General features: G+C 33.9%; 1 protein-coding gene across 1 annotated transcript in view; it reads right to left on the bottom strand.

Moving 5' to 3' along the window:
• The window catches only part of HADHA (hydroxyacyl-CoA dehydrogenase trifunctional multienzyme complex subunit alpha), a 54,718-nt gene that overhangs the window by 21,525 nt on the left and 11,801 nt on the right, over positions 1-21,392 (bottom strand). The window contains exons 2-11 of the mRNA XM_031951415.1: positions 13,155-13,196; positions 12,990-13,060; positions 11,616-11,749; positions 10,188-10,326; positions 9,188-9,307; positions 7,212-7,314; positions 5,950-6,072; positions 5,302-5,420; positions 1,944-2,000; positions 925-1,034 (exon numbers count right to left, since the gene is read on the bottom strand). Of these exons, the coding sequence (XP_031807275.1) occupies positions 925-1,034; positions 1,944-2,000; positions 5,302-5,420; positions 5,950-6,072; positions 7,212-7,314; positions 9,188-9,307; positions 10,188-10,326; positions 11,616-11,749; positions 12,990-13,060; positions 13,155-13,196 (1,018 nt within the window). The remainder of the gene's footprint in view (positions 1-924; positions 1,035-1,943; positions 2,001-5,301; positions 5,421-5,949; positions 6,073-7,211; positions 7,315-9,187; positions 9,308-10,187; positions 10,327-11,615; positions 11,750-12,989; positions 13,061-13,154; positions 13,197-21,392) is intronic.

Raw genomic sequence — 21,392 nt, 5'->3', positions numbered from 1 at the left:
AGGGACTACAGGATTTAGATTAGGACCTAGAGATATATCACTTAATTTAACCCCTCATTTTACATAGGAGAAAAGTAAAGCTATGGAGAGATTGTTATTTGTTCAAAGTTACACAGTTAAGTACAAGTAATTTCTCTACTATACTCTTTTGTCTTGTCTTTTCCAAACTGGAACAAAGATAAACTGAAAAGGAACTAAATGGTCACAGAATAGGTTAGAGAAAATATCCTATGAATGACAAGTGTATGTAGTAGGAATATGAATACCATCTCTTTATATGACACAAGATTTTTTTTCTAGTTCTGTGATTACTAATCATTGACCACTTAATATAATGGAAAAATTGAATTTTTGTGTGCATCAAAGCTGTATATCCTATTTTGAAGCAGGTCCTATTTGCTAGGATCTTTTAAATTTTTTTTTTAAACTTTTATTTATTTATTTATTTGGGGGCAGGTTTTTTTTTTTTTTTTCATAATGATAACTTTTTATTGACAGAGCCCATGCCTGGGTAATTTTTTTACAACATTATCCCTTGCACTCACTTCTGTTCCGACTTTTCCCCTCCCTCTCTCCACCTCCTCCCCCAGATGGCAAGCAGTCCTATACATGTTAAATATGGCACAGTACATCCTAAGATCTCTTAAATCTTAAAGACAGTTTGAAAATTTCACAACTTATGTATTTTTCACAAACATTAGTTTGATCTTCCAAGTGAAACTGTTGATAAGAAATAACCTCTGCAGAAGTAACAAGGTATGAAAAACAAAAAAACAAGAAAGGATAGAGATTTAAAAGCCAATACTTTTAGTAGGAATAGAGGAAAAAGACAAAGAAAGTGTTAAAAAAAACAAAAACAATATTCATTAGAGTTGTTGCTCCCTAACCAATTATGTGTTTCTTCCAGTTTAGTGTCTGACTCACGTAACAGTCCTCTGTGGAGGTCCAAACTTATTCTTCTTGCAAAGAACCTGACCATGGTAGAGACCAATTAAAGCCTTAGATTCTTTAGTCATCGCAAGTTCACCAAATTTCTAAAAAGTGAAGGAAACCAAATAAAGGAATACATTTAAGATATATATTCTTTTGATCAGAAGAGATTTTTTTGATTTAACCACAATGAATTACATACCATTAGTTCTTAATCTTTTGAATATGAAGACGTTTTAAAAATGTCAATAATGTCATGGGCTTCTATGATAACAGCCGTACTCTTAGTATTCATTAATAAACTACAAATCCATTAACAAAGCATTACTGAATTCATAGGAACTTTGTGTTGACTTCTTTTCCTCTATCAAGAGGCAGGATGAATTACCGGATAGAAAGTTGAACTCAGCTACTATGTCCAGAGTTTTAAGTCCAAGAACTTTTCAGTGCCTTTAAGTGCCAACTAAGAAAATCTGTAACATACAGAATATTTTCCCATCTATATTTATCTATACTTGTAGAGAGAGTTTCCCAAGGAAATCACATGTTCAGGTAACTCAAAATTTCAATGCTTAATGCATATATATGGTTAGAGCACTTGTAATAATAACTCTGTGGCTCCCAAGGTTTTTTTTTTTTTTTTTTTTTTTTTTTTTTAAATCAAAGAAGGTGGGAACTACTATTTATACAATGAATAATTCTCGAAGCAGTTTTCCTGTTGCTTTTCTTTTAACTGCTATGCTTTTTGCTCCTTGTATTGTAAATGAAATTTTATTGCTATTACAAAGCAATGTTGACTCCCTACCTTCCAATATTCCAAATATTTAAATGCCTATGCCACCTACTATCTAGAAGGATGTGTAAGGACATGTATGTAACAGTTGGAAAAAAGCAAACAACCTAGTGAGCTCATTTATAGTGTGTTTCTTGGGCTTTATACTGAATTAGAGTAATTAAAACATGGAATTTCCTAATATAAAGGAAGAAGGATAGTTCTACATATTTGCTTTTACCTGGGATTCAGAGAGGTAGCCAGCTTCACCCCCATGTTCAATTCCAGTCTTCACTACCTGAAAAACATAACAGTAGCACTTATTCAGTATTACAATTTTAAAGTGATACCAAAAAAAAAAAATTAAAGTGTAATAAAAGTGAATGAAAGTGTGAAGTCCCTGAAGCTATCACCTACTTAGTTATAGCCCATGTGCTAAGACGGCCTCTGCTCACACTGGGAATTCTTTAAAAAATGGCTTAATTAAGGAAGAAATGCATGGTGTTTAACTGCTAATGACTCTTTCCATTTCTTACATTTCTTCTTATACCTAATAACTGAAAGAACAGTAGACTCAGAAGCAGTGCCCAGTTCAATTTGAGTTTTCAGATCTTATTCAACAGTAGCATATAACCATTCTGAAGACATTAGAATATTATATTATTTCCTATATTGTTAATTAACTTTTAAACAGTTCATGTCTTTTCCTAACATGGAAATAGAAAACATGATTACATGTCTAAAGCCTATTATCAAGTTGCTTACCATCTTGGGAAAGAAGAAAATATGGAACCCAAAATTTTATAAAATGAATTTATAAAAAGTTTGTCTTTTCTATCTTAAAACTTCTTTATATCTCCTATAATACTGAACAAAAAAGTTTTGTTTAACAATTTTTTCAACTGATTGCTGAATTCTATAAAGTGATGAACCAATTTTACCATTTCTCTCTTTACCATTGTCTATACCAACTAAAGAGTTTAACCTGATGCCATATTTATATAGCATTCTTTTTCTTTTTTAAGATTAATAGTATTTTCTTTTTCCTATTATATATAATGATAGTTTTCAACATTCATTTTTGTAAGATTTTGAGTTTCAAATTTTTTTCTTCCTTCTTCCCTTATCTCTTAGTCCCAAAGACAGCAAGTAATCTGATATAGGTTAAACTTACACAAAATTTTAAAACATATTTTTATAGTTGTCACTTTGTGAAAGAGAATCAGAACAAAAGGGAAAAACTTTAAGAAAGACAAAACAAAAAAGGGGGAAAATAGTATGCTTCAATTTGCATTTAGTCTACATAGTTTTTTCTTTGAATGAAAATGGCATTTTCCAACCCAACTCCATTATAATTGTCCTGAATTACTGTATTCCTGAGAACTAAATCTATCATAGTTGACGATCACAGAACCTAGTTGTTACTATATGCAATTTTCCTGGTTCTGCTCACTTCACACTGCATCAATTTATGTAAGTTTCTAGACTTTTCTAAAATCATCTTGCTCATCATTTCTTACAGAATAAAATATTCTGCATTCTGGTCAGACCATACTTGGAGTACAGTGTTCAGTTCTGTGAGCCACAGTTTATGAGGCTGATAAGTCTGAAAATATCCAGATGAGTCCAAATCATAAGATGAGCTGAAAAAACCAGGGATGTTTGGCCTAAAGAAGAGAAGATTTTGAGGAGGAGCTAAGAAAGGGAGCATTTGAGAGGAAGAGTGACAGGATATGATTTCTGTGTTCAAGTATTTGAAGGGCTTTAATATGTAAGAGGAATATATTTAGTTTTCCTTGCCCCCAGAGGGAAGAATCAATAGCAACAGATGAAAATTTCAGAGGGAGTTTTAAGCTTAGTGCCAGGAAACTTTTTAACAATTAGAGTTGCCCACAAGTGGAAATGGATACCTTGAGAGACAGCAAGTTCCCCCTTCCTTGAAGGTCTTCAAGCAGAGGCCTTGACCTCTCATTGATATATTATAATGGATATTCTTCTGGATAATTTCTTCTTGGATTAAATGGTTGTTGTAGCCCTTTCCAAAAGTTCAATTTTATGATGATAATCAATAGCTTTGTTCCCATTAATTCAGAAGTATGACTCACATAGCCATAAAGGTATTCTTTTAAATCTGACAATACAAACTTTTTTGTCACTTTGACTTTCATTTATAACTTATAGGTAGCTAGGTGGTACAATAGATAAAGAGTGTCAAGCTGGAATCAGAAAAATCAAGACCAAATTTGACTGCAGACATTAACTAACTGTGTGGCCCTGAGCAAGTTACTTAACCTCCAACTACCTCAGTTTCCTCAGTTGTAATACTACGTACCTCAATGGGTTGTTGTAAGGATCAAATGTGTTATTTGTAAAAAGGGAGCCTGGCAGTATAGCATATATAGTATACTAGGCTCCATACAAATGCTAATTCTTTTCCTTCTTAGGTGGTTAGATAACAAGGCAGGGAAATGGGGATACTTTCTCTCAAATTGATCCTTTTTTTTCATACTTCCCTATTTCTGTTGACATCTTGCAATCACTCATTTTGACAATCATGAGTCATCTTTGATTTTCTCTCTCTCACCCTTATATTCAATTGATTGCCAAGTTTTACTGATTCCTTTATCACCTCTTGTCAAGGCTACTGAAAAACCCTAACTAGTATCCCTTTTTCTAGTTTCCACTTTCTATAAATCATCTTCAACATAGATACCAAACTGATATTCCTAAAACATAGTTTCAATCATGTCACACTCCTACTTAAAGGACTTCAGAGGCTTCTTATGAATCAAGAACAACATGATTAAGTACAACATTCTCAGTCTGGCATTTAAAAATCCTCTAGAATATGAACCACATGTATCTGCTGTTCCAGTTTGATATTACATTGCTCCCCTTCTAAATACTTTCTGTCTCAATCAAAGTAGACTACAAGGTCTTGTCTGTACATGACATTCTATCTTCTATGTCAGGTAGTCTCCCATTCCTTGAACATACATACTCCTTATCCTCTTAAAATCTTTAATTTTCTTTTAAGCCTAGCTCAGGTAGCATTCTCTTTCCTAATGTCCCCTCCCCACACCAAATTATTAGTGTTCTTTCCCTCTTAAAAATATTTTGCATTTACTTATCTAGATGGTTCTCAAACTTTTTTTGTCTATGGAATAGTATGAACTTCTTTGCTGTGAGGAATCATGTTAAGTTAGCACCCCTAGGTAGGTGAGTGGCTGAAAATTCAAGCAAATTGCAAGTATAAGTTCTAAACAATTTGGGATATACCTAGAAAAACTGTGCTGTGGAACACAATCCAAAAAAATCAATGATATGTGTTGCAGACCCCTGTTAGAACAGAGGTTCCTTGATGTCAAGGATGGCTTTGTCATTGTATCCCTATTATCTTGCACATCAATGCTGCCAAATTCAAATAGAAAGGGGTCTCTGAGGCTTCATGTTGACTTTGAAAACCAAAAATTATCATTCATCTATGTTGTATTTATAGTTTTACTACCTCCAGGTCAAGTCTAATACTTCTATTGTATATTACAGCCATTTAATAAACATTTCTGAAACTGAATAGAATGTAAGGATAAGAAACTCACATCAATTATTTTTAGTGGAGCTGGATAAAGACCTTTGGTTTGTTTCTGTACCTTCTCTTCAACTTTTCTGTACACGAGTTGCCTCACAAATGGAAAAGTCATGGCATATGATGTCACCTCTGCAAGGCAAAATGTTTTCAGATGTTGACTGGGAAGAATCAAACTTTATTGGCAGTTTTTTCTGGAACCTTTACTATGTGAGAAGGTTCTCATAGTTCAAAACAACTTTAAAAAAATTCAAGCAACACTTCAGTTTACATGTAACCTTAAAGTAAATCATGTAAGACACATAATGTGACTCTAAAGATGAAGTTTGCATCTCCTCTAAAATCTGTGTTTCTACTAGTAGAAGTGAAAATTATTCCTCAAAAGACTTCACTAATTACTACTGCACAGATTTTTCCATGCCAAAATGGCAGCTGTTCACATTCAAGGCCCAGAATAGCAGTTCTGCTTCTGCTTCCCATAGGTTCTTTAACTGAACGTGAGGGTTGCAAAATACTGATAACTGTAATTATCAGTAAATGTTTGATTTGTATTACAATTTTATATACTTATATACCTGGAGTCATGTAAAAATTTCCTGGGTGAAAAGGAGTGGGAAAGTGAAAAGAATTTAAGAAGCCTTCCTCTAACAGACATACTCACTATCAATCAGTGCCTTATCCTTCTTCCCAGAGATCTGCTTATCAGCCAGTTCTTTTGCAAAGTTAACTGCTATTTCTTCTAGGTATTCAACAGTTCTTTCTTCTGGTAGTTTCAAACCTGGTCCTGAAAATATTGATATAATAGTTAAATACAACCAATGCATGCAGGAGAATGACAGATCAAGTTTCTAAAAAAGAACTATTTTTAGCAGTCTTATTAGGAGCTTCTAGATGACAAAACCTCAGGTCCGTTATCAGATCTGTCCATAGTATATGTTGCTTTAAGTCAAATCTCCCATCTTCCCCCCTTTTGGGTAGGAGTGAAACAACTCTTAGAGAAAGAGGATCCAAAAAAGTTATATGGACTTCTGAAATGTTATAACAAAATGGAAATATGAAGAGTCAAAATCCAATTACACCAACTAGGTAAAGTTCAAACTATTCAACTTGACTGATAATAATAAACAATGCCCTATTTGGCTTTATTCAGCTCATCTTTCCCAGATTTATCTATTCTCTTCCACATAGTCTATGCTACAGATAAAAAGTCTCTGTTATCGGTACACCTGTGACCTCTCGCCATTCTTTGTTCATAACTGTTATTCCTGAAATACCCTCCATCTTCTACTTTTGCAGTTAAATTCTTACCCATTCTTTTAAAGCAAACATATTCACTGAAAAATGATAATGACATACTTTTTTCTTCTCTTAGTAGACAAGAAAAGAGTATTTCATTATCACGAGAATATGGATTGCAGAGTGCAGTATATATTATTAAAGTCACTGTGTCAGATGGTTTTGTTTAGTGTTTTTGTTTCACACTACCAAGACAGAATTATGAGAAGCAACTTGAAGAATCCTAAAGCACAATAGTTTGAGTTCACTTGGTGAAGTGTCAAATAGCTTTAGATGCATCTATAGATTGAGAACACAACTATGTTATAGTACAGCACAATAAATGATATTCTAATGACAAGCTCTGATTTTTTATTTAGGAAAGTAGAAGCGTATGCAATGAATTTTTTGTAAGATTTTCAATCAAAATGATTAAAATAATTCTGAGCTTAAAGGAATAAGTTCCATACCAACGAAATAACCTTGCTCTCCCCTGAGGGGTCCAGATGGAGCTTTCATGCAATAGTCCCTTACTATTAACAAAAGGCAAGATTCCCTGGGTCAGAGAACACTAATAGAGGGCTTGATCCTGGACTTGCTGACAATTAAGTACATAAAGTACATCTTTGGGATAATCTGAACTCTTACCTAGAGGTTCCACCAACTGGTCAACCAGACCCATTTTCTTTGCTCTATCTGCACGAATGTTTCTACCAGTCAGCATCATGTCAAATGCAGCAGGAATTCCAACCTAACAAAGCAAGTTAAGTCAGGGAGCACAGGTAAGCAATGTTTACAATTATATTTTGAAAAGAAACTGCTGCTTGCCATTTAATCAATTTTATATTGCTTACAAAGTGGAAAATATGATAGTCCCAATTTTTTAGATACACTGTTTTGACATACCAGTTGTTCCCAATAGTCCATGTATTCCTGTATTATAAAAAGGTTGTTGTTCAGTCACTTTAGTCATGCCTGATTCTTCGTGACCCCATTTAAGGTTTTCTTAGTAAAGATATTGGAGTGGTTTGTCATGTCTTTCTCTAGCTCATTTTACAGATAACTGAGGCAAAAGCTAGGGTCATATAGCTAGAATGTGCCTGGGGCCACATTCTAATTCAGGAAGATCAGTTTTCCTGAGTTTAGGCCCAGCGTTCTATCCATTGCACCACCTAGCTGCCCTACTATAAAAAAGGCAAACACAAATAATGAAGAATATTCTTGCAGTTAAATACCTGTTAACAGAGAGAATATATGCTTTAACAATTTGGAACTAATACTTTCCACTGTATTCAACCTATGTTGTACTAAAAAGTAGTTAAATTTTTTAATTCTTCTGGGAATATGAATTGGAGCAAACTGCTTTTTTCAGCTCTTAATTTAAAACATAGTAAGTCAACAAATGGAAATTCAGAATGACTGAAACACTGAGAACTAATTTAAAATACTGTCTAAAATATCAGTAATGGGAATTCAGCTCTCCTTTTTCAACTTGTAAGACTGAAGTTTGCACCTTTTTAGCTCTAAATATATGGTCCCCCTCTATGATGATTCCCAATGGAGAACATTCTGAAAGATAAGAGAGTAGTCTAGATAACTGAAGCAAGATAAAATTCACTAACACATTCCAGACCAGAGATCCATTACAAGGGATGCCTATTAGAAAACATTCCATTGGCAAATTATTATTTTACGTACAAAAATTTAATCTGTTACCATAACATACACAGAAACGACACTAAAATGTCACTGAAATCTGATTAATTGTAATAGATAGATGAAAATACATAGATGGTGCAATATACTTCAGTCTTCTTGGTAGAGAGGTTCGGTGCATTAAGAAATGCTGTATATGCTATCACATGGTCATTTTGTCAGTTGGTTCTGCTTTTTGTGGTTGTTATAAAGGAGAGTTTTAGGAAGGACATTTGTTGGGACTATAGGGTAAAAACAGAATCAGAAGTCACTAAACTCCAATTTATAGCTCACTTGGTTGAAATGTACCTCTTTGGTATAGAAGTAATAGCAATATAATTTCTGGTTGGGAATTTATTATTCTCCATGTTAGCAGACATCATTAAATTATTATACCAGGATGCTCATAGATCAGACACATTTAAATCCCCTTTGGCTTTTATTTGGTTTCTTTCTTAAATATTTTGGAATATGACCTTAGTCACTCTTTCGTGTATACAACCCCCATAGTAGCTTGGGCTTCCTGACAATAGATCTTTTCACTTGCCACCTTAGGGGATGATTCCCAGATGGGAACATTTATCACCTGACCTACTCTGCAGCTCTAGCTGCAAATCACCCACCTCCATCTCACTACCAAGGCCCAGTTTTAAATAACCTGTAGAACACAGCAATCGTAACAAACTTAGAGACAAACTTTTTATTATAAAATCATACCTGAAGATTGAATTATGTCACAATAGTGTAAAATGTACTTAGGTTAGACAATATTAGGAAAAATTCATCCGTATTTACCCAGGGAAGCTTTAAATTTCAAAAATTTCTATCAGAACATGACTTCTTCATAGGGGAAACTAAAGCATAAAAGGCCAAATTAGGTATATGGCTTCTCTTGTATATGACTATAGTTTGTGAAGATCTTAACTTACCATCTTTGGGAGCCTTTGAGTGCCTCCTGCTCCTGGCAATAAACCTAGTAACACTTCAGGGGTCCCCAATATTGTCTTTTTGTCTTTTGTTGCTATTCTGAATTGACACGCAATGGCAAGCTTCAAATACAAGGAAGAAAGGAGTTAGAAAATACACCAGCACTCAGAACAGATAGGGCTCTCAAAAGTCCTTGAAGAGGAACATGCCAACGTAACCAAGTCTAGGTTTTTTAGCTTGGCATTCAAGGCTTTCTAAAATAGATCTTTCAAACCTACTATCACTCCTACATTATTCAAATGTAAGATACTTCTACTTGAAATTATTACATATGCAGGTTAGTCATTGCTCAAATCTTGGTAATAGCTGATGTTGCCCATGCCGTGCCACCTGCCTGGAATACACTGCTTGTTCTTTTGTGGCTAGCCAGATCCTATCTTCAAGGGCAAATATAAGCCTTACTTATTCAATGAATGATTCCTTTCTATTTAAGCCCTTAATGGACTCTTCCCTCACCTTAATTCAATTAATATTTATTATATGTACTAGTCACATATGACTTACTCAAATACTTCCTTGTTACTTCAATTAAATGGTAAGGTCTTTAAGGCCAAAGATGTCATATCTCGCTATCCCTAACTAAGCATTATACTATACAAGGAGTAAGTGGTCATAGAATTTATTAAATTATGGAATCTTAGAGCTACAAGAGATTTTAAGAGACAATTTAAGCCCAATCCCTTTATTTACTGATGAGATAACTGAAATCCAAAGAGCTTAAATAATCTGTCGAAAGTTATGTAGTGAATTAGTAGCAAAGATAGAACCATTATAAAAACTAAACAAGTGATTCTCCCTCCCATTCAGCTCTGCTCCATTATTTGTATACTTAAAGCCCAAGTAGCTTTAAAAGACTTAGCAGAGTAAGTATATGCTGCCAGTAGATCTCATCCTCCCTCTATTGTTTTATTAAGTTTTATTAACTTTGGTATAAAATTGTACCTCAAGTCCTCCTCCCAGACAGGACCCACTGATGGCAGCCACAACAGGCTTTGGAGACTTCTCAAGTTTCTCGAACATTTTTTGTCCCTCTTGTGATAACTGTGTTACCTCCTTAGCAGTCTTACAAGCAGCTATCATGCTGTAGTATATGAGAAAGTGTGAAAATGAAACCATTGCCTCCTTTATTCCTTTTATCTTTATTAACATATACCACACCCACATCATACCATGACTTATTTGATAATGAATCTTTCTCTGCTCAAGATGATAAACAATGGGAATAAACACTGGAAATTTTTAGAAAGATAGGTCCACTAATACAATGCCTCCTAGAAAGCAATTTGGAATACTAAGAAACTGTTTAAAATGTTGATACCCTTTGACCTAGATATCTAACAACTATCCTGAAGATGTCAAAGACAGAAATATCAATAGATACCAAAATATTTATAGTCGTACTTTTTGTGGTAACAAAGAACTGGACCAAAGCAAATTTGATAGGGTAATGTCTAAATAAATCGTGGTACATGAATTTAATGGAATATTACTGTGCTATAAAAAACAATGAATATGAAACACACAGAGAAGCATGAGAAAACTTATATGAACTGATGGGAAATGAAATAAATGGGACCAGGAAAGCAAGAACATAATGACAACAATGTAAATGGAACAAACAATTGAAATTATAAGCTCTGAAATTACAATGACCAAAGTTAGGCTCAAAGAAGACTCATGGGAATGCGTCTCCCATTCTTTGTTGAGGTGTACGTATAGAAATGCATGGCAAACTCTTCAAATGTTGATTTGCTCTTGGGAAATGTTTTTCCTCCTCTCTTAAATTATTTGTTACTTTTCTGTTTCATGGTTATAAGCAGTCTGCAACATATGACAAATGAACAACTCTGAAGAACAGGAACAAAAATTGTCATCAAGGAATTGTATGTTAGGAAGAGACAATATGTGAATTACATGGAAAGAGGACGAGGTGACAGGTCAGAATGTTCTACTGGTATTCTCACAATGTCAACAGAAAAGAAGGAAGACCCCTACGTGAAGAAGATTCGTAGCTGAGCAGTTTATGGGAGGACATTGGCAAGAATTATGTAACATAGATAGGCATGGATGGATTGCAATCTGTACCATTTGAGGGAGCATTAAATCATAGATTCATTTGAATATAATGTTATAAGGAATTGTTCTTTGGGAGTGGAATTTCCTGTATAAAAGGAAACATGTGTGATGTAAAATCAAGATATAAATAAAAATATATTTAAAAAAAAGAATCATAGTTTTCTCTTCACTTTTATTTAGAATAACATCTATATGGTGTCTCTCTCTCTCTCTCTCTCTCTCACACACACACACACACACACACACACACACACACACACTCCTCCATGCTTCACTTGCTAAAATGACACTTACCTGATATCAGCACCAGCAATAAAGCAGCCTGGCTTTGAAGAGATAATGACAACACTTTTGATTCTATCACTAGACCATATTTCATTCATCACTTGTAAAAAGTCTGACTGCAGCTCTTTATTCAAAGTGTTTACCTGCCAAGTAATAATAATGAATAAAATTAACAATAACAAACAGCCAACATTTATGTGTTTTTTGGTTATTAAAATCATGAGATAGATAATGTAGGCATTATTATCTTTTTTTTTTAACATATGGAAAAATAATCCCAGAAAGGGCAAGTGATCTGTCCATGGTGACAAATTCTACTACATTAATAGAATTGTAAAAATTCCAATTCCAATATAATTTCCATTCCATTAAAGATGCCTCAGATCTAACAAGATCATGGTTTAATTCAAGAAGAGATAACATTTTAATGACAGGAAAGGCAAAGAAAAAAACCAATATATATCTTGGGAAAGGCAAACAGAATGCTCTCTATCTAAACACACTGTTTAGTTTATGCCTTTTTTAAAAAAGGCAAATTATTAATTCTCTCTGTCATTAATCAAAGAAGGAATTGAGGATTATATTTAAGGGCTCAGTTTATGAGGTAGTAGAAATCAAGATATACTCTAAGGCCAAAAAGAACAGGGCAATTTGTGGGTAACTGAAAGCTAATGGGTAACTATTGTTTTACTTTATTGCATATATCAACTGTCTTAATTCAATATCTTGTACTGTCTACTACTCTGCCAAATATCAGAAATACTAAGCATTTGAATCAACTATCTTTTTTAGAAGGTGAAATTACTGCAACATGTTTTGCTGGAGTTTGAGGTAGGGAAAGTTCTAGTTGGTAGAAAACAATTCCTAACAGAGAATCTATAATGTGTTACTGTGGTCTTTAGAAATATATTTAACCCGACTTGATTAGTATAAATGATATTTTATGTTAAGGCTATAACATTTCTAACCATAAGGCATCTTTAGGAAAGCAATCTGCTTTGAATTTCTTTTAGTCATTCTTCCTGGGAAGGGCTGGTAAGTATTTTAAACAAATTCAGACTAAAAACAACTCATTTTCCTCTTTTCCCTTATATCAGAAGGTTGGTCTTAAGTATCTCTGAAATTAAACTAACACAAAGTTAGATGGAAGGAATGCAAAGACAAGATTTCTGCTTCTGATTCTGCTCTTCTTGGGCAGCCTGTCAAAACTCAATATAGGTTAACCTTCAAGATTTTATCTATTCATTATGAGATGTAATTACCATCAGGGCACAGATAATTTTCTGTGACACTTCTTTACAGTGTAAAAGATCAAGGCAATTTAAAAATATACCACAAATGATGAAAAGCACAGGATTCTTAAAAAACAAATTAAATAAATACCTTTGAATTGGGAGAGTTAATTCGCACAACTGCTACATTTTCTCTGACTGCATAGTTAACATGGGTTCTAGCTAAAAGCAAATGAAAGATTTATTGGTAAATAATATTATTACTTTACCAATTTAAAAAAAATGTGAAGTATTTTAATCAAGGCTATAAACTTACTTAACACAGAAGAGGACTGAGCAAAGTTCCGGCAGCTATAACCTATTGAAAACAAAATATCAATATGATACCCTTTGAAAAAAATCAAGGGAAAAAATTTTCTGGGTTTACAGATAGTAGCTAGAAGGTAAATCAAAGGTATATAGATAGAAGGTACACTAAAAATAATTTTATATTAAGTTTGTAGCTGTACCTACTGGTAAACTTATGACTTTATAGTTAAAAAGAATATGTTAATCTTTTCATATCAAGCTGTTTGGTCTTGAGGCAATAATCTCTCACAATAACAAAAAAAATATATTTTGACTATCCTGTAGTCATGTGTTCTTCTATTCATGAGATGTGAAAGGTTATTTCAAATAGCAATATGACTATTATTACACAAAATATTTTATATCTCAATTAAAATTTGTTTTATATATAATTTAATATTTTTGAATTAAAATTAAAAAAATAAATTCAAAGTAGCACAAATCTTAAAATAAGACCTTAAAATTAAAAATTACAACTTAATAATCATACCAATTTTCACAAAAAACTAATATCAATTTTCAGCACCCCAATTTATTCTCTGAATTTATATAACTTTGTGGTCTTTTAAAAAATATGATTGTGGTAACTTCTTTTGATTTTCTTTTACACTTCCCATCTCTTTCTATTCTTCCTATCTGCTATTTTAATAACAATATAATAGTATCTATGATGTTAACATACCATTATTAACAATTCTCACTTAAATTGTTAATAATGGTATGTTAACATCATAGAATACTATTATGGAATATATAGTTTCTAGTTTTTTGCTATGATGAATAAAGGAGCCAATTTTTTTTTCTTAAATTAGATGTAAAAATAATTCTCAACATTTTTTTTTAAATGGGGGTTCCAAACCCCCATTCTTTTCCCTTCCCCTGAGACAGTAAACAATCTCATATTTATCAGATATATGCAATTATATAAAACTTAGTTCCATATTAGTAAGTTTGTGGAAGAAAACTTGGGGAAAAAAGTTGAAATAGTATGATCCGCATTATATATATCTCCATGATATGGGGGTAGCATTTTTGATCTTGAGTTCCATAGAATTGTCTTGGATAATTGCAATGCTGAGAATAGGTAAGTTATCCACAGTCTATAGACCTATAGACTGATGCAGAATGAAGTGAGCAGAATCAAGAGAGAACACTGTACACAACAATATTGTTTGATACACACTGTACACAGTAGTTTCTGATAAACTCTCAACAAAAGGGAGGGGTTATCTTATTGTTTGTATTTTCTAAAATTTTATTTTATGCCTTTTTCTTTTTTAATCGGGTTGGAGGCACAATCTTTCACCATTATTTCTGTATAAGTTACCTTTTCCTTCTTATATAATCTTAAAATGAAATCTATCAAATGGTAGTTATTTTGTTTTTAATTCTATATGTGTTTCTCTTCCTAGTTTGGAGTTTTTTGCTATTTAATTATTTAAATTTTATTTAATAACTTAAATAGTAATTTGTTAAATTACTATTTATTTGTGCTTTCTTTGGTTGTTGTCTTTATTAATCTTTCTTGTATTTCTGTTGCCCTGGGGTGTTTGCAAAACAAACAATCTGCTTATGTTTGTTTTCATTTTTTGTAGGAATTCTTCAAATCTTCTTCTTTTATGAAAATGTATCTTTTCCCTTCAGGCTCAGGTTTTCAGACTATGTAATTCTGAGTTTTATCTGAAGCACCTCTGTTCTTCAAAACATATCATTCCATTACCTTCTTTATTTCTGATGAGCATAGAACTGTCACCTGTTACTTGAATTTCCTTACATTTATATCTGAAGAGCCTTCAAATCATTTGCAATTTTTTTTCACCGGAGTTGCTGAATAGAAATACTATGTATCTCAGAATTTGCAGTATAAAATTTTTTTCTTTCTTGAGATAATGTGTAGAACTTTTTTTTTCTGTGTTCAGAAGTCCTGAATAATTTTCTTACATTATTATTTTTTTTTGCATCATGGTATTCAGGTTATTTGAATTCTATTCTTCTGAGAGACCTATTATCCTTAAGTTGTTTCTATAAATTTGTTTGGCATGAATAAGTTTTATTTATGTAGAAATCATGTAACTAAAAAAAAATTATTGCTTATTTTTTCTTCCAAACTGTTCTTTATTTGAGTATTTATATCACTAATCAATTCTCTCTTTTGTTTCATGAAGAGACCACTGTCAATTTAAATTTTTCTATTTTCCAATTAATTCTGCTACGTGGGCCTTAAATTTCACTTTAAAAAATTCTTATTTCTCTCTTGAGCCATTCTTTGATTCATGATACTCAAAACTTATTTATTTCTTCTTTAATCTCTATATTGTTAACTGAATTAAAGTTTTAAGGTACTTATTGTGGCTCCATGCTTTCTTTGGGATTTACAATGTTCTCTACTTCTTCGAGTGTTTTTTATTTTGTCTTGTAATATTTATTCAGAGATATTTGTACTCATTTATATGTCCAAGAGGCTAGCTTTTTTCTGTTATTAATATTTTTCCAGTTAATTTATCTGTGTTCAAGATTTTAAACTGGTTTTTCTTTCTCTGAGATCTTTAGTAATTTCTCCCCTATTGTTCACTTTCTATATCTTTCCCTTTTGGTACTAGATCTCAGGAGGGATGGAGCTAAGATGCAATTGTCTCGGCTTCATTCCATTATGAAAAATTTACTTTTTACGTTGTTCAGGATCTTACCCAAGAAATTGCTTGGGAGAAAAAGAAATGGTTCCAGCTACATGCCAATCCCCTTTCTTTTAGGAGTGGTGTATCTCGTACACATTGGCCCCTCCCCATTTTCTTCTGTTTTTTACTTCTCTGGCCGACAGAGGCTTCACATGCTTCTTCTTTTCCTATACTTCAGCCTTCTGTACAGAGGGAGGGACATGGAGAAAGGACTGAATTCTCTTGTCTGTTGCTAAAGAATGGTGGGATAAGGCACAGGCAAGAGTAGTATGCTGGCAAAGACTACAGAAGACTGGGTAAAACTTTGATAACTTGTTGAATCCTGTGTTTTTATTTACCTGATATAAATTAAACTCTATTCCAACCTTTCATTTTGTTGTTTTGTAATTTTTAAATAAATTTTTACTGATCTTTTTTTTTTTTACATCACTACAATTCTTCCTCCCTAAAAGCCATATCACATAATATTTTTTTAAAAAGAGAAAAAGTCAGGAAAACTGATCAATAAATTTAAAAAATTTGAAATTATATGCAAGAGTTCAATGTATACATCAAGAAGAAATTGATGGTTTAAAAAATTCATTCTCTTATTCTTTTTACTGGACAATTTAGCCCATTCTCAAGTAAAGTTATAGGCATTATATTTATCTTTCCTTTTTTATTTCTCAAGTACTACCTTTAAAAAATCTTCCCTTTAAGCTTTATTCCTGGGATTAGTTTTATTTGAAATATTTTAACACTAATTCAGTCCCATAGGATCTTTCTCTCTTCCTATTTCTGTTTACATAACCCCTAGTTGTGGTTTTTTTATTTGAAATCCCTTTCTCTTTGTTTTTAATCATCTATTTCTGTTCTTTTGTCTCTCTCCTTTCTCTCCTGAGTTAAGAGTTTAATTCCAAATCTTCAATCCTTTCTATAAAGATAATGCTGGATCTGAAGATGGGAAGACTTGAATTCAAATACAACTTCAGACTTTAAGTGAAAGTCATTTATGTTTCTGTTTGTCTCAGTTTGCTCAACATAAAATGAGATTAATAATAGCATCTATTCCCTAGAGTTGTTATGAAGACCAAATGAAATAATATTTGTAAACTACTTAGCACGGTGCCTGATACATATATGGTGTTTCTCTTTTTTCCTTCAATTAATTTTTTTTTACTTTTACTTTTACTGAATTTTCTCTCTCTGGACCACAGTATTTTTTAATGACTTTTTATTTTTTTTTTTTACTCTGTTCTCTTAGTTCTTTCTCCTCTTTTTTCAGTCTATTCTGACTTTCACAAAATCTGAGATTTAAGGCTGAAAGGAACATTGGAAGCCAAATCTAACCTCCTTATTTTTCCATTAAGGAAACTGGAGCTGAAGAGCTTAAGTGACTTGGCCAGAATTAGTAAGTTTCTGAGACAAGATTTGAACTCAGGTCTTCCTGAATCCAAGTCCAAATCTAGCATGCTACCCATTTGTCATCTACCTACCTATTTTTAAATTTTTTGAGCTAGATCTTTATTTGTTCCTTAATCTCTCATGGGGTTAAAATTTTTTAAGTAATGGGTTAAGCTTCCTCTTCTAATCATTTCTGTTATTACCTTCAGATCTTTCCCAGTTTTCTCTTTTTTCCCTGCTGTGCCTTACTCTTAGATATGTTAATCAATGAAAAAATTATACTGTGTCCCAAATATTGAGGCTCAAACCTATTCCCTGTCCTTACTAAGATCAAGTTTGCTCCCAAAGGCTAGCCATCTCATTTCTGACTCCATTTCCTCAACTATTCTGGGTACAGCTACTTCTAGGAATTCATACATGACCCTTCTCTAAGGGTAAAATGCTATCCATGAGATATAACACTCTCAGAGAAGAAAAACTTTTAATGTCCCAACTCCCTCTTCTGCAATTAAACCCATCATAGGCACACAAACCTTGTCCTCCACAGAAGTGCCCATGAGAGTGACTCTGTTCTTCCTGCTGGAATGAGCTTCCTCATCTCATGGTCCCTTGGGCTCAGTCCTTCCCCTGTCACCTCCCTCTTTCATGTCAAGGAACAACCACCCCATCACAATCCAAACATGAATTTTTAAGATTGTGTTCTTGTTTCCCTTGGAGACATTAACACTTCAAATCAAACATGTTCAAAATCAAGCTTATCTGTTCCCCAAATATTAATTCTGATTTTATGATTTCTCAGGTGACAGTTACCCCATGTAATAATACTGCATATATGAAATTCTAGGTTTATTTTTGAGTCTTCCTTAATCTCTTATATCAAGTAACTTACCAGTCTTACTGATTTCATCCCAACATTTTTTACAGATTTCTTCTCTCCTTTCTAGTACTACTTCCCTAGCAGAAGCTTCTATAACCAGCTGGCTAGACTATTGCAACAGTCTCCTAATGTGTATCCTTACCCTTTTAGCTATTTCAATCAACAAACCAACAAGCATTTATTAATCTACTATCTACTAGGTGTTATGACAGGCTCTGGGGAGGCAAAGAGGAAAGTGAAATAGTCCTGGTACTCAAGAATCTTATATTCTATTAGAAGAAACACGCATATATAGTTTTTAAACATTCAGTTTTAAGTTCCAAATTCTCTCCAAGATGTCCTCCTATAGACTGAGAATTCAAGACGGACAAAATCTGGAAAGGCTGAGCCAAAAAGACATAAAAAAGCAGAAAGTTCCTGAGCTCTTTCCATTTTTCCTTGGAACAATTTTAAATTAGATCTCAAAATAAATTCTGGAGTAATAGAACCCACAAAGTGACCAGGTGAAACAATTTTCTAGCCCAAGATAACTTAATAGGACTGTAGGAAAGAACTGTCTCACTTGCATAAAAGGGGCAAGCCAGTAGGAGGTTCCCAGCCCCAACACAGATCTATCTACAACTGATGCCCTGTGGTCCTGGCTCAACAGGCCAATGGCACAACACGCCAGCTCAGAGACCTCCAATTCCCAGAGCAGCAGGTAGGTGACCTGGTCTGGCAAGCCATGGCACAACTTCAAAAGTCACAAAATAGGCTGGAAAAGGAACAACAAACAAAATCATAGAAAATTACTATGGCTGTAGGGAAGATCAAAACACAAACTCAGAAAAGGACAATGATGTTAAAATACCCATGTGTGAAGCATCAAGAAAAAAAAAATTAATTGGTCTCAAGCTCAAAAAATCCTATTGAAAGAGCTTGAAAAGGATTTTAAAAATCAAATAAGAGAGCTAGAAGAAAGACTGGACAAGAAGAGTTATACAAGAGAATTCTTTAAAAAGTCAACAGTTTGAAAAAAGAAGCACAAAAAATGGAAAAAGGAAAATTAAAGTAGAATTAGCTAAATAAATGGAAAGAGAGTTACAAAGGCTAATTGAAGAAAAAAAATTCTTAAAAATTAGAACTGGGGGACATCTAAGGGGCAGTGGATAGAGCACCAGCCCTGAAGTCAGGAGGAGCTAAGTTCAAATCCAGTCTCAAACATGTAACATTTTCTAGCTGTGTAACCCTGGGCAAGTCACTTAACCTCAACTGCCTTACCAAAAAAAAAAAAAAAAAAAAAACACCCCCAAAAAAAGACAAAATTAGAACTGGGCAAGTGGAAGTTAATGACACTATGAGAAATCAAGACTCAATCAAACAAAATTTAAAAAAAAATTAAAAAACAGAAGAAAATGTAAAATACCTCATTGGAAAAACAATTCACCTGGAAAACAGAGAGATACAGGAGAGAGAATTTAAGAATTATTGAATTATCTAAAAGCCATGATCAAAAAAAAAAAAAAAAACCCAGCTTGGGCAGCATTTTTCTATAAATTATCAAGGAAAACTGCCGTGATATCTTAGAAGCAGAAGATAAAATATTGATTGAAAGAATCCATTGAACACCTCCTGAAAGAGAAACCAAAATGAAAACTGCCAGGATATTATAGCCAAATTCCATAACTTTTAGGTCAAGGAGAAAATATAAACAGTCAGAAGAAACAATTCAAATATGGAGGAATCATAGTCAGGATTATGTAGGATTTAACAGCTTCTACATTAAAAGATCAGAGGGCTTAGAATATGATATTCAAGAAGGCAAAAGAGCTAGGATTAGAACCAAGAATTAAGTACCCAGCGAAATTGAGAATAATTTTTCAGGGAAAAAATGGACATTCACTGAAATGGAGCACTTTCAAATATTCCAGATGAGAGGAACCATTACTTTTATACTCTTCCCCTCTCCCACACAATCCAAGTTTCCTGGGAGGTTTGGAGAGGAGGGTCTTGGATATGGAGGCAGAGGCCTGAGTTCCCATCAATGCTACTCAAGTCTCCACCATTATTCCTGCTTCTGCTGAGCATGAAAACTTCTTTGTGCCCCTTCTAGTACTACTGTTTGGGGAGCTGAGAGATTATGCTGCAGCCATATGTCTTGCAGAAAGTACCCCACAATATGCAGTCTCAGCATCTTGGATTAATTGTCTGATGGTTCTGTGCATTCTTTCCTATGTTGAGGAGGAGCTGTCCACCATCAAGGGCAATAGTGGGAGTTGGGGTGGGCGTAAGTGCTGGGCAGTATGCCTGGCCAATCTCACATCCCTGCTATTCAACTGAGGCAACAACCAAGTACAACATGTGCTGAAGTATTTTTTTCTACTCGAATATATCCTTTCTTTGATTACTTGGGGGCATAAACCTAGTAATGAAATTGCTGTGATAAAGGGTAAGCACAGATAAGCAGCTTTTTGAACAGAGTTCCAAACTGTTTTCCAGAATGTTTGGACTAGTAGATTCTTCAAAAGTATATTAGTGTATACATCCCATATACCTTCCAGCATTTACCCTTATCTGTTGTCTTAATCTGCTGGGTGTGAGGTGGTACCTCAGAGTTATTTTAATTTGCATTTCTCTAATTGTTAGTGCTTTAGAGTATTATCTTCATATGACAATTGATAACAGGAAAGGTCTGTGGCACTAGGGTGGGAGTCCAGCATGTAGTTCTGGTGCAGGCTGTGCCAGTGCAACCACAGCCTAGTCTCAGCATCAGCTTCAGTCCTACACTAGCAAAGCAGGAATAGACTTAGAGACCTCTGAAGCAGCACCAGCAAAAAATGTCTGTGGCAACAAGGTGGAGGTCCAGCACACAATCCCAGTACAGGCTGTGCCAGTGCAGCCCCAGGGCCAATGTCAACAAAAAGCAGGAATTCTGAATTAGCAGAAGCATTGGGGGCTTCTAGATCTCTCAGCCCAGAATCACAAAAGACAATTTGGAAGGTTAGCAGAAAAGTTTTGTCAGTTAAGGTGAGAGGGTCTTGGGAAACTAGCAAACTAAAAGTGGGAGTGGGCCATGGTGGCAGCTGCAGCTTCTAGGGCCCTGGCACACAAGAGGTCACTTTACTAGCACTGTAAAAGGCCTCTGCTTTAGCACACTAGCTCTGACAGTGGGGCAGGGATCTCCTAACAACTCCAGGACAGAAAAGAGGATGGACATGTGGCCATGGTTAAGAACCATGCCTAAGTAAAGAGGCAGGTCAATTCTCTGAGAGCCTCCACAGCTGTGAATCAT

Source organism: Sarcophilus harrisii, chromosome 2 (assembly GCF_902635505.1).
Source record: "Sarcophilus harrisii chromosome 2, mSarHar1.11, whole genome shotgun sequence".
Classification (NCBI taxonomy): Eukaryota; Metazoa; Chordata; class Mammalia; order Dasyuromorphia; family Dasyuridae; genus Sarcophilus; species Sarcophilus harrisii.
This window is presented reverse-complemented; position numbering and strand designations above follow the sequence as displayed.